Source organism: Clytia hemisphaerica, unplaced genomic scaffold, assembly GCF_902728285.1.
Source record: "Clytia hemisphaerica strain Z4C2 unplaced genomic scaffold, Clytia hemisphaerica genome assembly, whole genome shotgun sequence".
Lineage (NCBI taxonomy): Eukaryota > Metazoa > Cnidaria > Hydrozoa > Leptothecata > Clytiidae > Clytia > Clytia hemisphaerica.
In genome coordinates, this window is record NW_027104374.1 from 474,097 (window position 1) to 495,724 (window position 21,628).

Genomic DNA, 21,628 nt, shown 5'->3' on the forward strand with positions numbered 1-21,628 from the left:
CTTAGCACCCAAGTTAAATAGCGTTGGAAAGGTAAAATTTGCAAAAAGTGATGTGAGTAATGGATTCAAGGTATAAAAAGCTCTTTCCCGAATGCGTATATCGCCTATTTACAAGATAAAATCGATATATCACTTACAGCTTAGTACTTCAAAAATAGAAGAATATATAAATATTGCAAAAAAATAGAAATGGTGAATGTGAATCTCTCGAAAAGATGAAAAGTGACGAAAATGTTATACAAATAGAGTAAGTCAAATTTGCTGTCAATTTGTGATAGTCAGGACGTAATATTTCATACGGAAGTACTCAAAATAGGCCGGGCGTTTTCAAACGGTCTTTTGGGTGCTTCCGTATAAAACATTACGTCATGAAAATCACGAATAAGGCAACAAACAAAAACTCCAAAACGGTTAATCAAAAGACCCGATCTAACAGACCTAAACAGACAAGGGGTTTTGGGTGCTATTTGCAGGGGCTAAAACAAGAGGATGTCGTAGATGGAAAAGAATTGAAAAGCCGGTTCATTTACAGAATGTACAGAATTAGGATGATAGAAAAACTATTGTAAATATATTTCCCTTTCAGTAATTAGAAGAGGCCAGTTAAAATTTCAACAAATTAGCGTGGGGGGTGCTGCTTCTTAAGTTGGAGGACATGACCCCTTGCCTTGCCAAGATATCAGGGGGGGTCAGGGTCAGAATTCGCCGGAAACTCGGCCGTCGAAATAGTTCCTCGGTCGGCGGAATAGTCGTCCGGCCGGCGGAAATGCTATCCGGCCGGCGGAAAATTGGCCGTCGGATTAGTCATCCGGCCGATGGAATATTCGTCCAGCCGCCGAAATAGTCATCCGGCCCGCGGAAAATTGGCCGTCAGAAAAGTTATCCGGTCCGCAGAAAGTGAGGTCGAGTTATTTTTTTCGAGTTATTATTTTGAGCTACGAAAAAACGAGTTATGACAACATTTCCCGTAAATTTTGGTTTAACTATGATGTCATTGTCATCATCAATATCGTTTTTATCGTTTTTTTTGCTTACTTTAATTGTTTGAGTTGTTTCCTGTTGTTAACTGTTGTTATTTTAAATTGAATAACTTTTAGATTAGCTATTTAAAAAATTAATTCCCTATTAAATAATTCTACAATTCTATAACTCCTCGGTTCCCGAATACCAGATTGTTGATAAGGTTATTGTAATCAAGCTAAAGATTACGAAAAAGGACGCAACAACTCGGTTTTTCATAACTCAAAAAAAATAACTCGAAAAAAATAACTCGACCTCAATTTCCGCGGACCGAATAACTTTTCCGACGGCCAATTTTCCGCGGGCCGGGTGACTTTTTCGGCGGCCGGATAACTGTTACGACGGCCGGATGACTATTCCGACGGCCAATTTTCCACCGGCCGGATAACATTTCCGCCGGCCGGACGACTATTCCGCCGACCGAGGAACTATTTCGACGGCCAAATTTCCGGCGAATTCTGACCCGGATCCCCCCTGATACCAAGAGGACATTTGTGGTTGAGACATTTTAAAAACCCAATAATTAAAATTGTCTGTCTTAGAAAACAATTAATAGGTAGCTAATCCTCAGCAATATCAAGCAAATCTTTCGTTTGATTATTTTCCGATAACACTTCTTTAGGGTCAATTATTTCGATGACGTCATTCAAATTTTCCATTACGTTATCATTGTTGTTATTGTTCAAATGTTTCGTTTCTTCGTTAATATTTTCTTTGCATCCGTCCAATTTTAAAGATTTCGAACATTTCATACTGGTATTCTCATCATCTTCACTTTTCCGTTTTCTCTTTTTACCGGATAACATGAGAGTCCGTATATTTTCAGACTTGGGTGTATTACTCCTAGTAGCACGTTGTGGTGTTGTTCTATTTTTGGCGTATTTATTGATAAGTCTACGTTTGACAACCCTTTCGCTACCCGTTTTCCTTTCTATCCCTTTGTTAGGTGGAGTGTCTTGTTTTGCAGGTTCTTTTATAACAATATCATAAGAGTCCTTTGAAACTTTATCGACTTCAGTGCTTTCGACACTGCAAGGTTCTTTATTCATATTAGATGAGCATTCTCCTTTTTTAACAATATCTAATTTTTCAGTTTCAGTTTCTTCACTTATCGGCTTTAGTTTATTTCCTGAGTTTGCTCCGATAGTTACTGGGCTTTCCTTAGAGTTTAACGGGGATTTTAGCCAGGTCTCCATGAAGGATCGTGATGATTTTGGAGTAGTTGGTTGTAATGATCTTTGAGCGGGTGATGTGCGATTTTGTGATTTGAGATTCAATGTTTGGGGGCGGTTGGTGGACGACGTGGCGGAATCAATACTCATTGGAGTGGTGGAAGTGGAGATAGAAGCAGAGGGCGTTCGCTTGCTCACTGATGATTAAAAAGTTTTGAAGAATAAATATCGTATATTTGCAACAGTTAAAGAAACACCCTTAGATTGACTATGTACAAAAAGTGTAACTGACGACTTCTGCTTGAAATATTTTCGGATGGCATAGAGTTTTTTGAGGTGACTATATCGGTTTATATTTTTAGACGGCCAAAGGATTCTCGAATTTTAACTTTGATTAATGCCAAACCTAAACGAGTTATCAAATTTGAGAATGATACACGAAAATCGAAAAAATCTTACCAGCTGAACCACTACTAGCATCTGGTGTTTTGCAAACAGGAGTAGCTCTCGTTGATGGTGGAGGTTTGACGTTGATCGATTGAAGATCCCATTTAGCTAACACTTTACGATTGGTGGTTACTCTTATAGCTGGGCAGAAATATGGAAGTCTTGGCTTGTTACTGATCACTTCGTTTGTCGGTTCCTCAGCGTTTTCCTCGTTTAGAACTGGTTTAGAAAAAGAAGAAATATTAAAAAGTCAAACTCCGAATAACTATCAGAATGGTGGAGAGGAAGGAACAAAAAGAAATCAGCAGCCTATTCCACTCCGTAAAAGGGCTGTAACTAGTGTAGGTTTTTTCGATGAATGCGCCATCTTCTAAAATTCCTAACCAAACAAAAAAGATTTAGGAAAAAAGAAGACTGAAATTTTTAGCAGATTGGAGTTGTTTTCACAATCCACAATGAAAAGTAACTGCAGTTCCAGCTTGTGTTTTAATACTTTCAGATCAAAGAACAGTGAAAGACTCTAATGGTAACCCTATGTAATCCATCGTTGCCAAAGGATACTGAATTTGAAAACAGTACAAAAACTTTCAAAACAGAAGATTTAATTGGAATTTGGTGTCGTGTGTCTGAACATTGAGTTTTGTTTCAAATCATCTTTAATGATTTACCAGATGTTATAGTCTGAATCCCAGTACACGATCAAGAAAATTAATATGAACGAGTAAGAAGCGTTGGGTTTTTTTTTATCTGAATTCTACTATCGTTTCAAGAACAATGCATGGAGAAAATGAGCAAGTAGACATATGAAACCCAACAACAACCAGGAGGTTGACCATCAGGAGATTTCTTTTGATAGTTGCTCACTTAGCTTTGTTTTGGTTTTGGTCTTGGCTTTGTTGAAAACTTTACTGACAGCTTGATGTTTTGATGTTAATAGGAACACGAAGGTACAAACCATCAAGGTCATGCTTCAGGGATGAGGTTGCAGAAGATTTTTGGCGGCTTGAAAATTAATGCCAATAATGGATGTTTTTATAGAACTGAATTCTGAAGTTCATAAAAAAATTACATATACAAACAATATGAGGCCTCAAGATTATTGCAGTCAATCACGGTATGAATCTCCACCCGTCTTTGTATGTGTACTGTTTGGCGTAGTTTTGAATTCAGGATGTGTATTAATTATTTTCATTAGGTAAAAATTGCATACATTCAACCCACGTGGACAGACAGTGAGATTGAGCCGATGGACATGATCAAATTACAACAGGGGAATTACATTAAATGACATTTTTGTATGTAGCTCTTGGAATTCAAGATTGCACATAAATTTCAAAACAGACAAAATATTTTTTTGTATCAACAAGAATTTCTATTTCGTGGGATTGTTTGTAATATATTTGTAGGTATATGTAATCTTAAAAATGAATTCATGGAAAATATTTTTGACCATATTTAAAAAAAAATTGAAGAGAGATCTTTCTCACTCTATACTGCCCTCTTTACAACTTTTCTTGGTATACAAAGTACGCAGTAAAGATAAAATCTCAAATTTGTTTTGCTCTTTGGCGTTTGCTTTTCAGTAAATATTGAGGTTTTCTTTTATTTGGTCTGTTATTATTATACAGAACAGAACGATTTTTAAATTACGAAAATTAAGTTTTTATAGAGAAAGAAGGACAACACTTTTCACTAATCCGACTAAATTTTAATGTAAACCTGATAAAAAGGTTAAGTTTTTGCATGGTACCCTCAAAATCCTAGATCCGCCCCTGATTCCTCAGCTTCTTCTTTGCTAAATCTGTTTATTTTTCTTATAGTGCTCAGATCCATAAGCCGCCTAACTGAAAACGAAAGTGAAATCTACCATTTTGAAAAATTTATCCCTACACGCCAATTCGACCGCGTCCGCGGAATGTGGCTAATTGAAGAAAGTGTCCCAAACAAAGAAAAGATTCTTGAAAATCGTTACGAATGGGCTCTTCCAGAAAAAATCCGTTCATGGGGGGGTGGAGGATGAATTGTCCAGGGGTATTTAAAAAATACCAAAAAATTGCAATGTCAGGGGGTTGGTGGACGACAGGGGTAATTTTTTTGTGTCCATGGGTTTGATTTGATGTTTGTCCAGGGGTATAACCCGTGTCCAGGGGGTTAAAAATCAAAATGTCCAGGGGTAATTCATGAAAATAATAATATATCCTCCACCCCCCATGAACGGATTTTTTCTGGAAGAGCCCAATCTTAGAATAATCTCACAGGCGTGTATAAATGTGTATCCTGATTAAAGCTAAAAATTGCAGATGTGGAACGAGCTCAATATACATTGATTTTGATAAAGCTATCACTTCTAGCCTTCTGCCGATAACTTATTCAAATTCGTAAATATAGCAAACAATCTATATACCTTCGTCTTTCCATCGTTCACACACGCCTGAGATGTCTGTTTTCTCCATATAGTCCTTCTGAAACATCCTCCTAAGAAATACGAGGGGGGTTAGAATGCTTATTTAAAAATGTAAATTTGAAAATAAAAAACTGATGTAGAAATTGGGGAGTTTAGAATGCTTACAGAGTATACTTCAATCTGTAGAAGGTTTATCACTTGAACACTTAAGAAATAAGTTTTGGTAAAAATGATGTGGATGAGCTCACCATATTCGAAATGTGTTATCATCAGAACATGTAACGATCTATAAAATAAGAAAACACGCTTAAAGGATTAAAAAATAGACAATATCTCAATCAGAAAATGGGATATTCCTGAATCAAGAATAGCATTAGTTTTTAAAAAGAAAGTTGAATAGTTAGAAAATGAAGTGAAGTCAGATGTTGTCGATTGATATCTAAATGCCATTATGTTGCAGTTAGTTGTTACAGTTACTTTGTTCAAAATGAGACAAGTGACATTGTTGTCATCATAGGAGTATTTTCAAGCTTTTGTCTCGATTAATCAACTCTTAAAACGATACTTTATAATATCTTACTTTATCTCCTTGATGCGGCGACCACGTGACACTTGTGACTTCGCTTTCGTGACCTTTCAACAGCCACGGTGCTTCTTTAGGTTTGTTAACCTGCCAAATATACGCATTACCATTGGTCGAGCCGCATAGTAAAAACCTACAAATGGGAAATGTATTCATTAGTAGTTTTCTTTATTTGTTATATTGTGATATTTTTGGTGAACGCTTACGAAAGAAAAGAATTATTTTGAAATGAGGTATTTCAAACTTAGGCATTCAAATACGTAGATCTTTCAGATATATTTTTTAAAATTTAAGCATAGATTCGGACATATCTTTCAAAATGAAGATGAAGATTTCATGGTAGGCTATGGCCGTAGTAGTATGTGTTGCAGTGTTTAGAATGAGTTTACCTATCATCAGGGGAAAGAGCAGCTTTGACATAAAATGATTTGACCACGTGATTTTTATAAGTAGCCATCGGTACTGTGGCATTGTTGGTGGTGGAGTATTCATAAACGACATCATTGGCACACACAGCATAGATACGTGACATACTGGAGTTGGCGACTAATGAACTGTAGCCTGAATACAAAGAATAAAAATTCACAAGATATAGAAAATGAAACTGAGCAAAAAGTATAGAAGGATATACAATTTTAATTGTATTGGACTTTTCAAGGATTAAATTTGGCTGCTTATGGTAAATTGAAAATAATTACCGCTAAATTTAACAAATATCTTAATAGATTATCGAAACTGTATGAAAAACAGACTTGAGTAACTGCTGAAGAGTAACATTTGATTTAAAAGTGCTTATAATTTTCCCTTCGACTAAATAGAATCCACTCAAATCTCCATCCAATAAATTCCATACCACAAATCTCAGTCAACGCCAAAGTCAAGTACACTTTAGATATTACATCTGATATCATCCATCCGTAGACACTTGTTTCGTCCTTCCCAGGACTCATCAGCATAGACTGCTGTTGTCAACAGAGTGCTCAAAACTCTAAGGGTTGAGCTTCGCAAATATCTGATATCAAACTAAACCATTCTTAAAATCAACGAATTAACACAAACAGGAAAAGGGATGTACGGATACATACCATGAACACGAGGGCCAGATCCTGGGAAAGGTACAGTATGAATAGGGACTGGTTCTCCTTTGATGTTTGCATAAGACTTGCGTAGATCCCACTGTTTGATCACACCATCACATGCACCTGCTGATATCACTGTTTTGGAGCCCAAGAAGATGGCAGATGTTACGCTAGCTTTAGCATCCTGAAGAAGAACAAACAAACGGGGCGCTGATCGGATCTACTTGAAAAATAAAGGTATTTTAAAGGAAACTAACCCATCCTCCAGATATAATGACAAGAGAGATTTCGAGTTTGATTAAGTTACACTAATTTCACCATTATAAAAGCAAATGTTGTATTTGTGTAAGGACATGTGTATTCGTCTCTACGAATTCTGGCTTTTGCTTCCATAATGGGCTCTCCCAGAAAAAAATTGTACATGGGGGATGGAGGATATAAACAATTTTAAGTGATTAACCCCCCGAACAGGGTGACTTTTGGCCCCCCGGACATTAGGTTTTACCCCCCGGACAAGCATCTGCTGACCCCCGGACACCCCAAATTACCCCCGGATAGAGCAAATTTATCCCCCGGACAAGGCAAATTTTGATGATTTTTTGCTACCCCCCGGACTAAATATCCTCCATCCCCCATGTAAAATTTTTTCTTGAAGAGTCTTTACGTTAACTAACTGACAAAATATGAAAGCCTCTATTGAATTGTCAGTTGTTTGAAGGGAAATCTTATTCGTAGAATTACATCAATGAATCGAAAAGGTAAATTCCAAAACGAAAAATTTGTGGATCAGTCGACGAGTTATCAATATATTTTTAAAACATTCCCTGATACGGAATGACAAAGGATTATTTTTCACTTACAGCCTGGAACATCGAGTTACGTCTTGATCTTCTCTTTTTCCCAGAACCTGTCAATGCATTTGATTCTTTGACTGGCAAGACATGTCCTCCACTTATTGTTTTGACAGGAATGTTGTAGCCATTCTTGCGGTTACATCTAGCATCCCAAATCATGATCTTACCGTCCCTAGCACCAGTTACAAACATGTCTGTCGAATAAGAGAAATGCGTTGGCTCATTTTCTTTTATACTGTTAAGCAGGCAAGACTATTGATTATTTTAACTAATTTTCACACCTTTGATCCTGCACAAATCCACACGGATGTGAAGAGAGTTTGATTTCCTTTCCCAAAAAATAATCACAAAACCCAATGAAATTATTTTTTTTATATTCGCAAAAAAAAGTGGAATTACCTTTACAATGAGGTGCTACAGCGACAGATTTCAAGCTGCATGTATGACCTCTGAAAATGGCTGTTGTTTCTGCTTTTTCAACGTCCCATAAGCGAGCTGTTTGATCACCTGAGGCTGTGATCTAGAGATCAAATGAACAATAAATTTAAACTTTTATGTAATATGCCAAGGAAAAAAAACCTTTTTTTTTCAACTAGAACAGTAGGACAATTTGATATTTTTCATTAATTCTTGCAGAGTTTTTTCTTATTGGGACAGGATAAATTCCCTTGAGTAGCACAACAGGCTAACTTTGTAGTTTTCTCGAAGCAAATGATGATGAATTAATTGCCAGTCATGCAAACATTTTAAGGATAAACCACACTCCAAAACGAAATTTTAGTGATTATTTTTATGGTTTTCAAGGAGTTCTAGAAGGCAAAAGTCTACCCTCAGTGGAAACAATTAGGTAGTTCTAAACCAGTTCTAAACCAAGAGAATTTAAAAGTACCAATAAAAATCTCAGATGGTTTACCATTTTGGATTCATTTTGTACCCAAGCCATATCAAAGACTGCATTTGAATGGGCTGACCACTCTATAATCAGAAAGAAAATTTAAATTAGAAAAACTAGATACCTTAAGTGGATAAATTTTGGCGTGGATTTAATTTGGCCAATGATCAAAATGCGATTTTTGGCGGGGATTTAATTTGGCGAATGCTCAATTATGTAAAATTTAGCGGGGATTTAATTTGGCGAGTGGGAAGGCTTTAGTCTCTGGTGAACTAAAAAATACGTGGTATTTTACTAAGAAATACAAATTCTCCATAGAATTTCCATCTTTCAAATTTCATTAAATTTGGCGAATGGCTGATTTTTGAAATTTTGGCGAGGATTTAATTTGGCTAATTTTGGAAAAAATTGCCAAATTCGCCAAATTAAATCACCGCCAAAATTTATCCACTTAAGGTATTTCCGAGAAATTTTGCACTTATTCCAAAAGAATCCAATTGTCAGTTTTGCTGAAATCAGACAAACAGTGATGAAATAAACCTTTGAAACATACCTTTAATAAGGGAATTATTTTTGGTCTTTCGAGTGTCTAAAAGTTTAACGTGTCCATCTTCATCAGCTACACCAAGCATATTTCCAGAAAGTATACCTAAAAAATTTATAATTCAATATAAAATTGCTGAAAAACCATACTTTAAAAGTTTTATCTAATAACAAAATGAGAATGCTTACTTTCACTGAACCTTGCAACGAAAGGTGGCAAGGCAACCTAAAAAGGACAAAATAAAATAAATTAAAAAAGTGATAATAGTAGCATAATGGGCAACACCATCTCCAATCTCAAACAGATTTTTCACACTTGAATATAAAAAACAGCAATTTAAAACTCCTATTTCAAAGGGAAATCATAAGGTGAACTCAAAATATCTCAAAGTTTAAAACAAAAAAGCTAGTGCAACTTACCCCCATTTCTCCTTCAATAGGATACTCATCATGAGTACTGGACGTAAATCCATTGATTATCTTGGATGGAAAATCTAAAAAACAGTTTCATATTGTTTCATAATTTTCATCGGTAGGCAGATACTCAACACAATTAATTGAGAAAAAAGGGAATTCCAGAGAAAAATATTCCGATTTAACTTGATTAAGGATACCCACTCACGCAGTCTTATCAAACGTGTAGCAAGATTGGGTAAGGAGGAAGAAGGAAAGAAACGTCCATTGTTAGTCTCTCTTAACGATGAGTCTGATAAATGGAATTTACTTGGCAATCTTACAGCACTGAAGGATAACGCGACGTACAAAGGCATTAGCGTTACTGAGGATCTCACCCCTGATGAAAGAAAACAATTCAAGGTACTCTCAACAGAAGCCAAAACAAGAAACTCACAAGAGAAATCAGAAACCTATATCTATCGTGTGAGAGGCAACTCAAAAAACGGCTTTTACCTGAAGAAGATCAAAGTCGCAAACCACCAATAAAAACAAGAGAAACGCATAAACAAGTATCAAAAAACAAAAACGAGAACCAATCAAACACAATTTCGGAAATAAAAATTATGTATACAAATGCCGACCAGCTAACAACAATGAAAAAACTACAACTAGAAGAGCTCATAACAAAAGAATATCCACATTTTATTGCAATCTGTGAAGTCAAACCAAAGAACGGTGAAAGATGGAAAATTCACGAATATCTAATTGATGGATACACAGTCGTAAACCACACCAATACTGAGAACAATACAGGACGTGGTATCGTCATCCTAGGACATACCAGTGTAGACCACCTTACAGTTGACATTGAATGTCCTGTAGCACTGGAGGAGGCGTGCATCATTGAAGTACGTCTGACTGGAAAAGATATGCTTTGCTTTGCATGCGTCTACCGCAGTCCAACGAATCAATCAAACTCTGGAGAAAATAATGCCAATCTTAACCAGCTCTTACGAATTATATCAGAAGATAAGAGATACACGCATCGTTGCATCATTGGCGACTTCAATTTTCCAACTAATTGGAAGAACTGGACAAGCCCACATGTAGAGGAAAGTAAAGAAGAGCAATTCCTGGAAGCATTACGTGATTCATTCCTTTTCCAACATACGAATGAACCTACCAGATGTCGAGGTACTGACGAGCCTTCACTGATTGACCTCATCTTAACAGATGAAAGAGATCAGGTTCAAGATCTAAATTTCCTAAGCCCTTTAGGAAAAAGTGATCATAGCGTTCTCTCTTTTAGCTTTAAATGTTATATGGAACTTAAAGCACCAACCAAAAGATACACCTACCACTTGGCAGACTTTAAGTCGATGAAAAGTCATCTGCAAAGAATCAACTGGACGAGAGAATTCATAGATACCTCACATGGGTCCGATCGAGGAGCTCTGGTCAAAATTCAAAACAAAACTTCTTCAACTCAGAGATCAATTTGTCCCAAGAAAAGAGTTAGGAGCGCCTCACTGGAAAAAGAAAGGTAAAATTCCAATTAATGCTGAACTACGTAATGACATCAAAGAAAAGAGGCGACTTCACAGGATCGGTTTAAAATCAAAATCATCACCCACAAACAGACGTCAAGCAAGAATCCGATATGTAATCGCGAGGAACCGTGTCAATCGAAAGATGGCACTTGCAAAAAAGAATACGATCTAGCCATCGGTGAAAACTCAAAGAGAAACCCAAAGCGTTCTGGTCACATGTCAGAGGCAAACTTAAATCAAAAAGTGGAGTTTCCCCTCTTCTTGAAACGCCCGATGACAAGACATCCCTAAAGCACGAGGACCAAGAAAAGGCCAACATCATGCAGAAACAATTTTGCAGTGTCTTTACTAAAGAACCGGAAGGTGATCTACCTGATTTTGACAACAGAACGAATAAAATACTTCAAACCAAAACCACTAAACATTACGAAGGAAATGATAACAGAACAAATCAGGAAGCTCAATGCGAATAAATCAATTGGTCCAGATGAGATTCATGCCTCAATGCTTATTGAACTTCGTGACCATGTTGCAGAACCACTATCAATCATAATGAATAAAACTTTCGAGGAAGGAAACTTACCTAGTGACTGGAAACTAGCATATGTGACACCAATCTATAAAAACAAAGGAGCACGCAACCTTGCTATTAACTATCGCCCCGTAAGTCTAACTTCAGTAGTCTGTAAGTTGATGGAAACAATGATACGAAAACATATCATGGAACACCTTATCAGCGAAGAGCTTTATCGAACAAGCAATACGGTTTCATCAACAAAAGGTCAACAGTCACACAGCTTATCTCCTTATAGATATTTGTTGCGAATCAACTGCAAAAAGTGAAGTGGTCGACTGCATATACTTCGACTTTGCCAAGGCATTTGACACGGTACCCCATCGAAGACTTATGATGAAACTAGAACGCTACGGGATAAACGAATTAATTCTGAACTGGATCAAATCTTTTCTATCGAACCGCAAGCAATTAGTGAGTGTTAATGGTGCAAAATCATCTTTAGATCCAGTGATAAGTGGCATTCCTCAAGGAAGCGTGCTCGGTCCTCTGCTTTTTGTTATTTATATTAATGACCTACCAGAACATGTTCTATCAAGCATTTTCTTGTTTGCAGACGACACGAAGATTATAAAGGAAATCAATTCCATTCTTGACTCCTTAATCGTACAACATGACATTGAAGCACTTGAAAGATGGTCCCATGAGTGGCTGTTGAAATTCCACCCCGACAAATGCCACGTTTTAACGATAGTAATTCGAGAACATAAAGCATGCACACCCGTATCAACTAAATGGAGAGCAACTTGAACATGTCTTCACAGAAAAAGATCTCGGTATTTTGATAGACTCAGATCTTTCATTTGAAGAACATATCGCTAAGCAAGTAAACAAAGCTAATTCTATGTTGGGATTGCTCAAAAGAGGATTTCAAGACCCTAGTCCTCACGTATTCCAGACACTTTATACCACCTTTGTACGACCACATTTAGAGTATGCTCAATCAGTATGGCAACCAAGATTACGTCGATCTATCAACCTGATCGAGAGTGTCCAAAGACGTGCGACAAAACTAGTAAAACCAATCTCACGGTTACCATATGCAGAAAGACTAAGACGCTTGGCGCTACCATCCCTTGAGTTTCGAAGACTTTTCTGTGACATGGTCCAGGTGTATAAGCATATCCACATCTATGATAGTAAAACAACACCAAAAAAGTTTATCAAAAGGACGCGACCATGTAGAAAGCATATACACGAGCTTCAGATGAATTTCCCGGACGATGGAGTACGTGGTGCACAAAGCAAGTCCTTCTTTTATAGAACTATCTCAACATGGAACGCGCTTCCAAAATACGTGGCAGAAGCATCATCGATAAAATCGTTCAAGAATAATTTAAACAAAGCATGGGCAAACCATGAACTACGCTATTTATTGTAAATAAACAAAGACCAGTTCTAGAGGCCTACGGCGTGCCTGAACTTTGTATTCGTTGTAATAATAATAATAATAATAATAATAATTTAGTTGCTCTAATATATATGTATTCAAAATACCTGGCTGCCAGTAGTATTTCATGAAATAAATGGTGTTTTGATAAAACATTAATTGCTTTTGAAATTTTAATTTCACAGTTTTCATCATCAAATGAATTTTAGGATGGAAAGTTGAACAATTTAAGCTTGTTTTGACGAATGCAAAAAATGGAGCACTCTGGGTAGTTTATAAATGGTAAACAACAAATGATTAGTTACTTGTAAAGCTCTATTTGCTAAAGCCATAGAGTTCAAATTCTGAATAATCTTAATGCATCAGTTTTTTTCTGAATAAATCAGAATAAATTAGGAAATTTTTTAAAATGCAAGAACTGTGGGCAAAATCCTGGAAATGCAGGTGAGCTCTTTCCAAGAGAGGGGTATTTTTGTGTATTTACGCTTCTAAGAAGTTAAGCAAAAAATCTTTCCTGTCTAAACTGAATTTTTTTTCAGAAAATAAAGGGAAACAAAATTTTGAATATGCGGGAAAAATCCAAAAAATGTGATCTTTGAAGAAAGTTTTCATGCATGAGAAAGAAATAAAGTGTGGAAAATTTTCAAAGAACAATTTCAGCTGCAGGGGGAGGGGGCTAATTGGCAGAGGCTTGCAAATTTACTTCTGAAAACCCAAAAATAAGGCAAAATGTAGGCTAAAATCAAGCTGTTTAGACAAAAATAAGGAAACTTTATTTGGAAAGCTGAAAATATTCTTAAAAATTTTATCCTAGTGAGTCCTAATAAGGTCAGGGGGTTGGAAAATTTTCCAAAATCTAATTATCTATCTATCTATCTATATTTTAAGTATCAAAAGGTCCTAAGACCCATTATCCATACATACAAATTATAAGATTGTATAAAAATAAAAAGTAAATAACCTATGTAATTTTTTTACAAGTGGGGGGAGGGGCGTTTCTTTGAAACCTAAAAGAGTAGTTGCTGGTTTTGCAAGAAAAATCAATTTTATAGTTGAACAGGTGGTATTTGACACATCTCAACTAGTGGGCCCACTTTGCCTTGTTTAGTTTTGTTTTCAACTGCTTTTTTGGTAGAAAACAAACCAGCAAAATCAAGATATGTGTAAAAATATTTATGGAATGTGTTTTCTTGTTCCTGCTGTGTTTTGGCATCAATGCAGGATTGTTTAAGATATTGCTAAATCTGTGAAAAAAGACAGAGTTTCTTAAGTACTCTCGGGTACCTAATAGCCGCCCCCCGCTAATTAATTTTTGGGAAAATGTTTTTGAAAGTTCCCCTCTTTTATCCTAATTCTGCTGTATTAGCCTCCTTTTCAAAAAATTTCCACCCAGGACATTTTTATTCCAACCCCCCGCTTATTAAGTTTTGAGAGTTTTTCCAACCCCCCGCTTATTCCAATCCCCCTGGCTATTAGGTACCCCAGGGTACCCGAGAGTAAGCATTCCAATTAGAGGGATTTCCCCAAAGATGATGTTTACTTTTCGAATCAGAACGAAAGAGAAAACATTAGAATCATAACAACAAAGGGTTTTCCGTCAGCATAAATAATAAATAAATAAATAATAATATTCAAATGCAAAAAGATTCAAAGTTTAAACATTCGAATATAAAAAGATTCGAAGTCTATTTTCTTTTCTTTGGTGTTTTCTTTGAAAAAGCATCCACATTGGTTAATGATTTTTAAGAGGGAAAACCCGTTGAACTTTATTAGCAATTGTTCGAAAAGATCTCTGAGAAAACCCAGATTAAAGATCTTGCTATAAAATTTACGTTTTCGAGTAAGAAAAGTAATATATACAGAGGAGATATTTTTGTGTTTTTCTACACTATACTACGTTCTGTAAAATACAACTATGAAAATCAAAATGGCGACAAGCATTTTCACTGGATCATGGATTTTCTTCATCATCCAAAATTCAAGTTTACAGCTTTCTACTCTTTATTTTCTGGTAGAAAATGGTATATTTGTTTTGTTGAAAGTATTATCAGTGCGTCACTAACTGCCATATAAACAAAACTCAACATTCTCACAAAAGTTGTCTTTTTGATTTCCCAAACATTCATCTAAAGCGTTCACTTCCACAATAATTTATGTAATTGCAATTCCGGTCAGTCCACACTCGGCTTCAACATAATACACATGTGTTTTTATTTACGTGACCGAAGTGCCTACTAAAACAATCCGGGGGTAAGTGGCGAAGCAACACAGCAGATTATTCGTAAAGTAAAGAAATATCTTTTGGCATTGACAATGAAATATAATATATTATCTTTCATTTCCTTAATTCAAAACTCAAAAATTCATTTTTCATTCGCGAAAAAAAAAAAGAAAAAAAAAAAGAAGAATTAATATTACATACTAAGACGCCCCCGTCTTTTACTCTCGTTTAATTTCCGATCTCGGAACGTGCAAAACACCTGTCCGCCCAATATCCGCCCAATTGGCTTAAATTTACTTTAATTGCCCTTTGACTTTCAAAAAATAGTATTTAAAAATTATAAATTTATAATATTACAAAAAACATTAAGTTTGATACTTCATCAGTGAAATATTCAATAAATTCCTAGTTTCAATTTTCAGTGGGCGTTTTTCTAGGGCTTTGTTTATCGCGCCATTTTTGCGTCACACAGACTTTCTCGGTCGCTCGTAATAATTATGCATTGCCAAATTTGGTTCTCCATTGTCAAGTCAGGATCAATGGTGACATCACCTAAGCATAAAAAAAGGAAGGATTTCGTCAGTTTTATGCACATATTAATTTGTGAGATATTCTATTCACCGCGCGAGCGCACTTTTCGTAGACTAGTCGTAATACCTTCTTTTATTTGCGGGATTGATGGTAACTTTTCATCTTCGTTATTTTTAAAATGAAGCACAACCAAAAAAAAACGAAACTTCAGAAAGTTGCGTATTTCCAGTGAGTAAACGATTCTGACAATTAACAAAATTGGTGATGATGATTTTTTTTCGATCAGGCAAATGTCTCGTATTGGGGGTTCTAGTCTTGACCCCTAAGCCTACGTGAGATTGAAGCACTTGGGTAAACGAGACAAAACTCCAAAAAAGCTGGTGCTTTGAAGCGCTTCTGTGCGAAATGTCGCTGTTTGTGACGCACTGATTATCTCTCAGATTCTCCTTATTATAGGCTCTAAAATTGACATTTTTCAAATATTATGCATTATGCATTATGCAATATGCATTATGTTTTATGCATTTTGGACCTGCTGATTAGAGAACGCCTGCTGCCTAACTGCCTATCGCCTGATGGGATTAACAAATAGCGAGTGTGTAACTTCTTTTCTTTGGTGTTTTCTTTGAAAAAGCATCCACATTGGTTAATGATTTTTAAGAGGGAAAACCCGTTGAACTTTATTAGCAATTGTTCGAAAAGATCTCTGAGAAAACCCAGATTAAAGATCTTGCTATAAAATTTACGTTTTCGAGTAAGAAAAGTAATATATACAGAGGAGATATTTTTGTGTTTTTCTACACTATACTACGTTCTGTAAAATACAACTATGAAAATCAAAATGGCGACAAGCATTTTCACTGGATCATGGATTTTCTTCATCATCCAAAATTCAAGTTTACAGCTTTCTACTCTTTATTTTCTGGTAGAAAATGGTATATTTGTTTTGTTGAAAGTATTATCAGTGCGTCACTAACTGCCATATAAACAAAACTCAACATTCTCACAAAAGTTGTCTTTTTGATTTCCCAAACATTCATCTAAAGCGTTCACTTCCACAATAATTTATGTAATTGCAATTCCGGTCAGTCCACACTCGGCTTCAACATAATACACATGTGTTTTTATTTACGTGACCGAAGTGCCTACTAAAACAATCCGGGGGTAAGTGGCGAAGCAACACAGCAGATTATTCGTAAAGTAAAGAAATATCTTTTGGCATTGACAATGAAATATAATATATTATATTTCATTTCCTTAATTCAAAACTCAAAAATTCATTTTTCATTCGCGAAAAAAAAAAAAAAAAAGAAAAAAAAAAGAAGAATTAATATTACATACTAAGACGCCCCCGTCTTTTACTCTCGTTTAATTTCCGATCTCGGAACGTGCAAAACACCTGTCCGCCCAATATCCGCCCAATTGGCTTAAATTTACTTTAATTGCCCTTTGACTTTCAAAAAATAGTATTTAAAAATTATAAATTTATAATATTACAAAAAACATTAAGTTTGATACTTCATCAGTGAAATATTCAATAAATTCCTAGTTTCAATTTTCAGTGGGCGTTTTTCTAGGGCTTTGTTTATCGCGCCATTTTTGCGTCACACAGACTTTCTCGGTCGCTCGTAATAATTATGCATTGCCAAATTTGGTTCTCCATTGTCAAGTCAGGATCAATGGTGACATCACCTAAGCATAAAAAAAGGAAGGATTTCGTCAGTTTTATGCACATATTAATTTGTGAGATATTCTATTCACCGCGCGAGCGCACTTTTCGTAGACTAGTCGTAATACCTTCTTTTATTTGCGGGATTGATGGTAACTTTTCATCTTCGTTATTTTTAAAATGAAGCACAACCAAAAAAAAACGAAACTTCAGAAAGTTGCGTATTTCCAGTGAGTAAACGATTCTGACAATTAACAAAATTGGTGATGATGATTTTTTTTCGATCAGGCAAATGTCTCGTATTGGGGGTTCTAGTCTTGACCCCTAAGCCTACGCGAGATTGAAGCACTTGGGTAAAAGAGACAAAACTCCAAAAAAGCTGGTGCTTTGAAGCGCTTCTGTGCGAAATGTCGCTGTTTGTGACGCACTGATTATCTCTCAGATTCTCCTTATTATAGGCTCTAAAATTGACATTTTTCAAATATTATGCATTATGCATTATGCAATATGCATTATGTTTTATGCATTTTGGACCTGCTGATTAGAGAACGCCTGCTGCCTAACTGCCTATCGCCTGATGGGATTAACAAATAGCGAGTGTGTAACTTGCCGCGCAAGTGACATCAAACACTCCATCATTTTGCCACTAATTTGTTCTTCTTCGTTCCAGACACTCATGGATTGTTTTCATATTTCAATTTAGCCTACTTGGTGCAAAAGAGAAATCAAGTATTTTTCAATATACCGTTCATAAACTCAAATCAAATGACTTTGAAGGTTTGGTGAAATGGTGGCTGAATTGCCGTCCCATAATTTGTCAGATAGTCCGAAAGGCCGTTCGTAAAAAATTGTTTGGTTCCCGTCACCTGACCGACCGTGATTTCTACTGAAAAATTAGAGTCGGAGAGTTGGAAACCATTTTTCCTAACTGCTGCAACTCCACCATCACCCTCCATATTTTCTTTTTTGAAAGAAAGAGCAAATGTAATCTCGCCCAAAAAAACAATTAGAAGCCTGTTAATTCCGTTTTTTCCCAATTTTCAAGCCCAATTTTTCATTGCGGACCATATGGAAGCATCAAAACAAACCAGCGGAGCTTTTGTGAAGTGATAAAGAGGCTTAGAGCGATCAAACGTTCGTTTACCACCCTTATATATAAAAGGAAAATTCCGCCTTCTCCGAGACTGTTTTGTTCAAACAGAAAATATTTTTCGCCTAACCGACCGACCGACCAACTTTTTGATGGTTGGAATGACGGGAACCAAGGGATTTTTTACGAAAGGCCAAAGTTAGATCAGCTGATCTGACAGTAATATAGAACAATAACATCAACTTTAAATCCTTCTACTGGTTCTGTCTGTAGGCTGACACACTGATCCAAGGTTGATGGCCAGGCTGAATATATTTGGCGTGATGTGAACCAATTCCAGACTGGATTTCTGGGACCAGGGAAAGTTCTTCTCTTATAAAATTAAAAAGGAAGAGAATTTTTCAAAAAACTATACAGACAAAAAGTAAAAATATATCAGAGAAATAAGCTTACAAAATTGTTTCTCATAGGTATTTGCTGTATACTGTCTCTTCCAAAATAAAGGAATCATCTTCTAGACCCAAAGCATCTAGTTTTTTTCCAGTGAATTATAATTAATTTTTTTTAACCGTCAAACTGTCAAATCAAAAACCGGCCATTCACTTCGACTGCCATTCTTAAATTACAACATGTTAAAACAATTTCCCGCGTTTCCTTTGTCTCGCCTATTCAGAACTTTATATATTTATTTTGATCTTATCAATATCGATAACCGAGACTAATCATTCGGCAAAATACTACAAAGGTATCCGTAGTAAACATTGTACATAAATGGTAGAGTCTTACAGTGGTGATCATTTTAACCCATGTTTTTCTTTTTGTTTGATACAAGATAGAATGTTTGCATTCTTTGGTAGGTAATATGACACAGAAAAAAAGATTTTTCTTTTTCTGCATATATTTTTCAAGAATGAGAATGGGCCATTTCAGAAAATGTGCGTTTAGCCTTCTTACTAGACGTTTTTTTTTTTTAAGAAACTAGTCTTACCAAGCAGCCTCAATGAAATCTGCCTTTTGAGCCTTAAATGTTTCTTACATGTTTCTAAATTTTTTTACATAATCAGCCTATTTTTCATGCAAGAAGGTTCTAAAAAAACAGAGTTAAAAATGTTATTTTCTCATTCTCAGCCTCAGCATGTTTCTTAGATCAAGAAGGGTCGCCGGCGGCTCCAATTTGAAAATGGTAGGGCCATGGTTTAGTGTCAAGGAGGTGCCACCATGCATGGTTGGCGCCGAGGGGAGAAATTTTTGAAAATTAGCCATTCTAGATTGCCTAAAACAGGTCTTTTTAAAGGTTTTTACGCAGAATTTAGCTGAATCAGTAAATTTTCTTTTTGCTTTGAAAAAATGTGGTCGGGCCAAGGCCCGGGTGGCCCCCCCGCCCAGTCTGGAATTCATGCACAGTACGCCGAATATATTCGGCGTAAGAATGTCCTCAATTGGGTGTAACCTTCTTGATCCTCAAAATATCTTCGGCGTGGCTTTTGCATGGATTCCACACTGGCCCCCCGCTGCCGCGGCCCCTGTAGATGTTTCTTAGTTTTTAGGCATTCTGAGTCTCATGTTTCTTAAAAGTGTGTTTCTTAAAAAAAAAAAACATGTACTTCTTGCCAGTAGACAGGTAGATAGCCATTCCAGGGTCAAATTGAAACTATTCTGGTGGCAATCAAACCTAAAAAAGAAAAAAAATGAGGGGGTCATACACCTCCTAATGATAAGCGGTTCTGGAAATATCTGGAAATATTGAGATTTTGGTTCGGCTAATAGCACCTTTTTAGACATTTGAGGTTGAAAATTTAGCTCCGAAATGGCATATAAAATGGCACCGAAATAAACACTTTTTGATGATTTTCCAATTTCAAAATCCAATAAAAAAAATCCAGATATCTTCATCATTTTGACCGCAGACTTTTTTCAAATTATTTTTGTAATGGCTTGCTAACATAACACTTTAAGGAAGAAATGAAAAGACATTTTTTTGAAAAAAAAGAAGACATTGCATTGCAAAAAAACAATAAAAACGTTATAAAGCGGAAGTTAAAATTGCTGAACCTCCCTATCTTTCTAATCAAAGCGGTGTGGAGGAAAAATTCCCCATGGCATATAAATAACTGTTTTAGGCTAAAAAAGGGTCAAATTTTTCAGTGGTACCAGTCTCCATAATTCTAGTCCTCATTTTCAGGGTGAAAATGCTTGCCAAAGTATGAAAAGTAAAAAATAATAACTTTAATGAAAGAATTAATTTCAGAGAGTAGCACCATTATTTCTTTCTATTTCTATTTGGTTGAGTTGCAGGAGGCTTTGAGGCCTATTTTCGCAACTATAGAGGCTTTCAATGAGCGCCCCGTCAGCACCTTGGACTGACTACCCAATTCCCCTCACATGGCATGGGTTGACCCGGGCGATGGTTCATTCACTTGCCATGAGTGAACCGCTGCGAGTGGGAATCGAACCTCAGTCGCCTGTGCAGTAACCAAGGTCAATGACCACTATACCACAGCACCTTAGACCATTAGATTTTGTTATAAGATTTTATTCGCTTTCGTACGGTACTTGAGTGCTCGGCTGCCCATGCTAAAAAGCTCTAACGGAGTGATCCAATTTAATTTAATTGTAATCAAACTCATCGCACATAATCGTAATTGTACAAAATCAAAGATTAATTGAATGTAATTGACAATCACTCTAACCAATTGAACATAGTCAACTATCAAACGTACCTTACTTGAATCGAGCTCAATCAAATATTACCTAGAAATTGGTCATTCCATGGAGATTCGATTACATTCGTCAATCAAACCGCAATTATTTGATTGCGTTCCATTACGTTCAATTGGTTCGATTGCAATTTTTGTTCAAAGTTGTTTGATTGACACTGTCTGGTTTTGCCCTCGGAAATTCCATATTGACCCTGTTACAAACAAATTCTTATGATTTGGCAAGAAAACAGAGCAAATTTTATGTATTTTCCAATACTTGGCAAGAAAATAGAGCAAATTATATGTATTTTCCGATACATATGACTAAATAATGAGGAAAAATCCAGGATTTTCCCAAACTTTTTTCAAATTTCTCAGGATTTCCAAGTGAAAAAAAAATCCAAAAAACCCTGTTTTCCACAGGTGGTTTTTTTCTGGAACTGCCCATTGATCTCAAAATATTCAACCCTTCTCCCATTGCTCGCTGTAAATCTAAGTAAGTCAGCAATCTTTA

General features: G+C 36.1%; 1 protein-coding gene across 1 annotated transcript; it reads right to left on the reverse strand.

The window, feature by feature from the left end:
• Positions 1–1,498: 1,498 nt before the first annotated feature.
• LOC136818729 (denticleless protein homolog) lies at positions 1,499–19,005 on the reverse strand. Its single transcript, XM_067074966.1, has 14 exons — positions 18,869–19,005; positions 9,415–9,488; positions 9,184–9,220; positions 9,005–9,100; positions 8,473–8,534; positions 7,959–8,079; positions 7,566–7,753; positions 6,712–6,889; positions 6,016–6,187; positions 5,624–5,759; positions 5,292–5,329; positions 5,044–5,114; positions 2,652–2,858; positions 1,499–2,389 (listed from the first exon to the last, which is right to left on the reverse strand). Exons 1-14 carry the CDS (start codon positions 18,924–18,926, stop codon positions 1,581–1,583), a joined length of 2,247 nt encoding a protein of 748 aa, XP_066931067.1. The 5' UTR covers positions 18,927–19,005; the 3' UTR covers positions 1,499–1,580.
• Between the last annotated feature and the right edge of the window lie 2,623 nt (positions 19,006–21,628).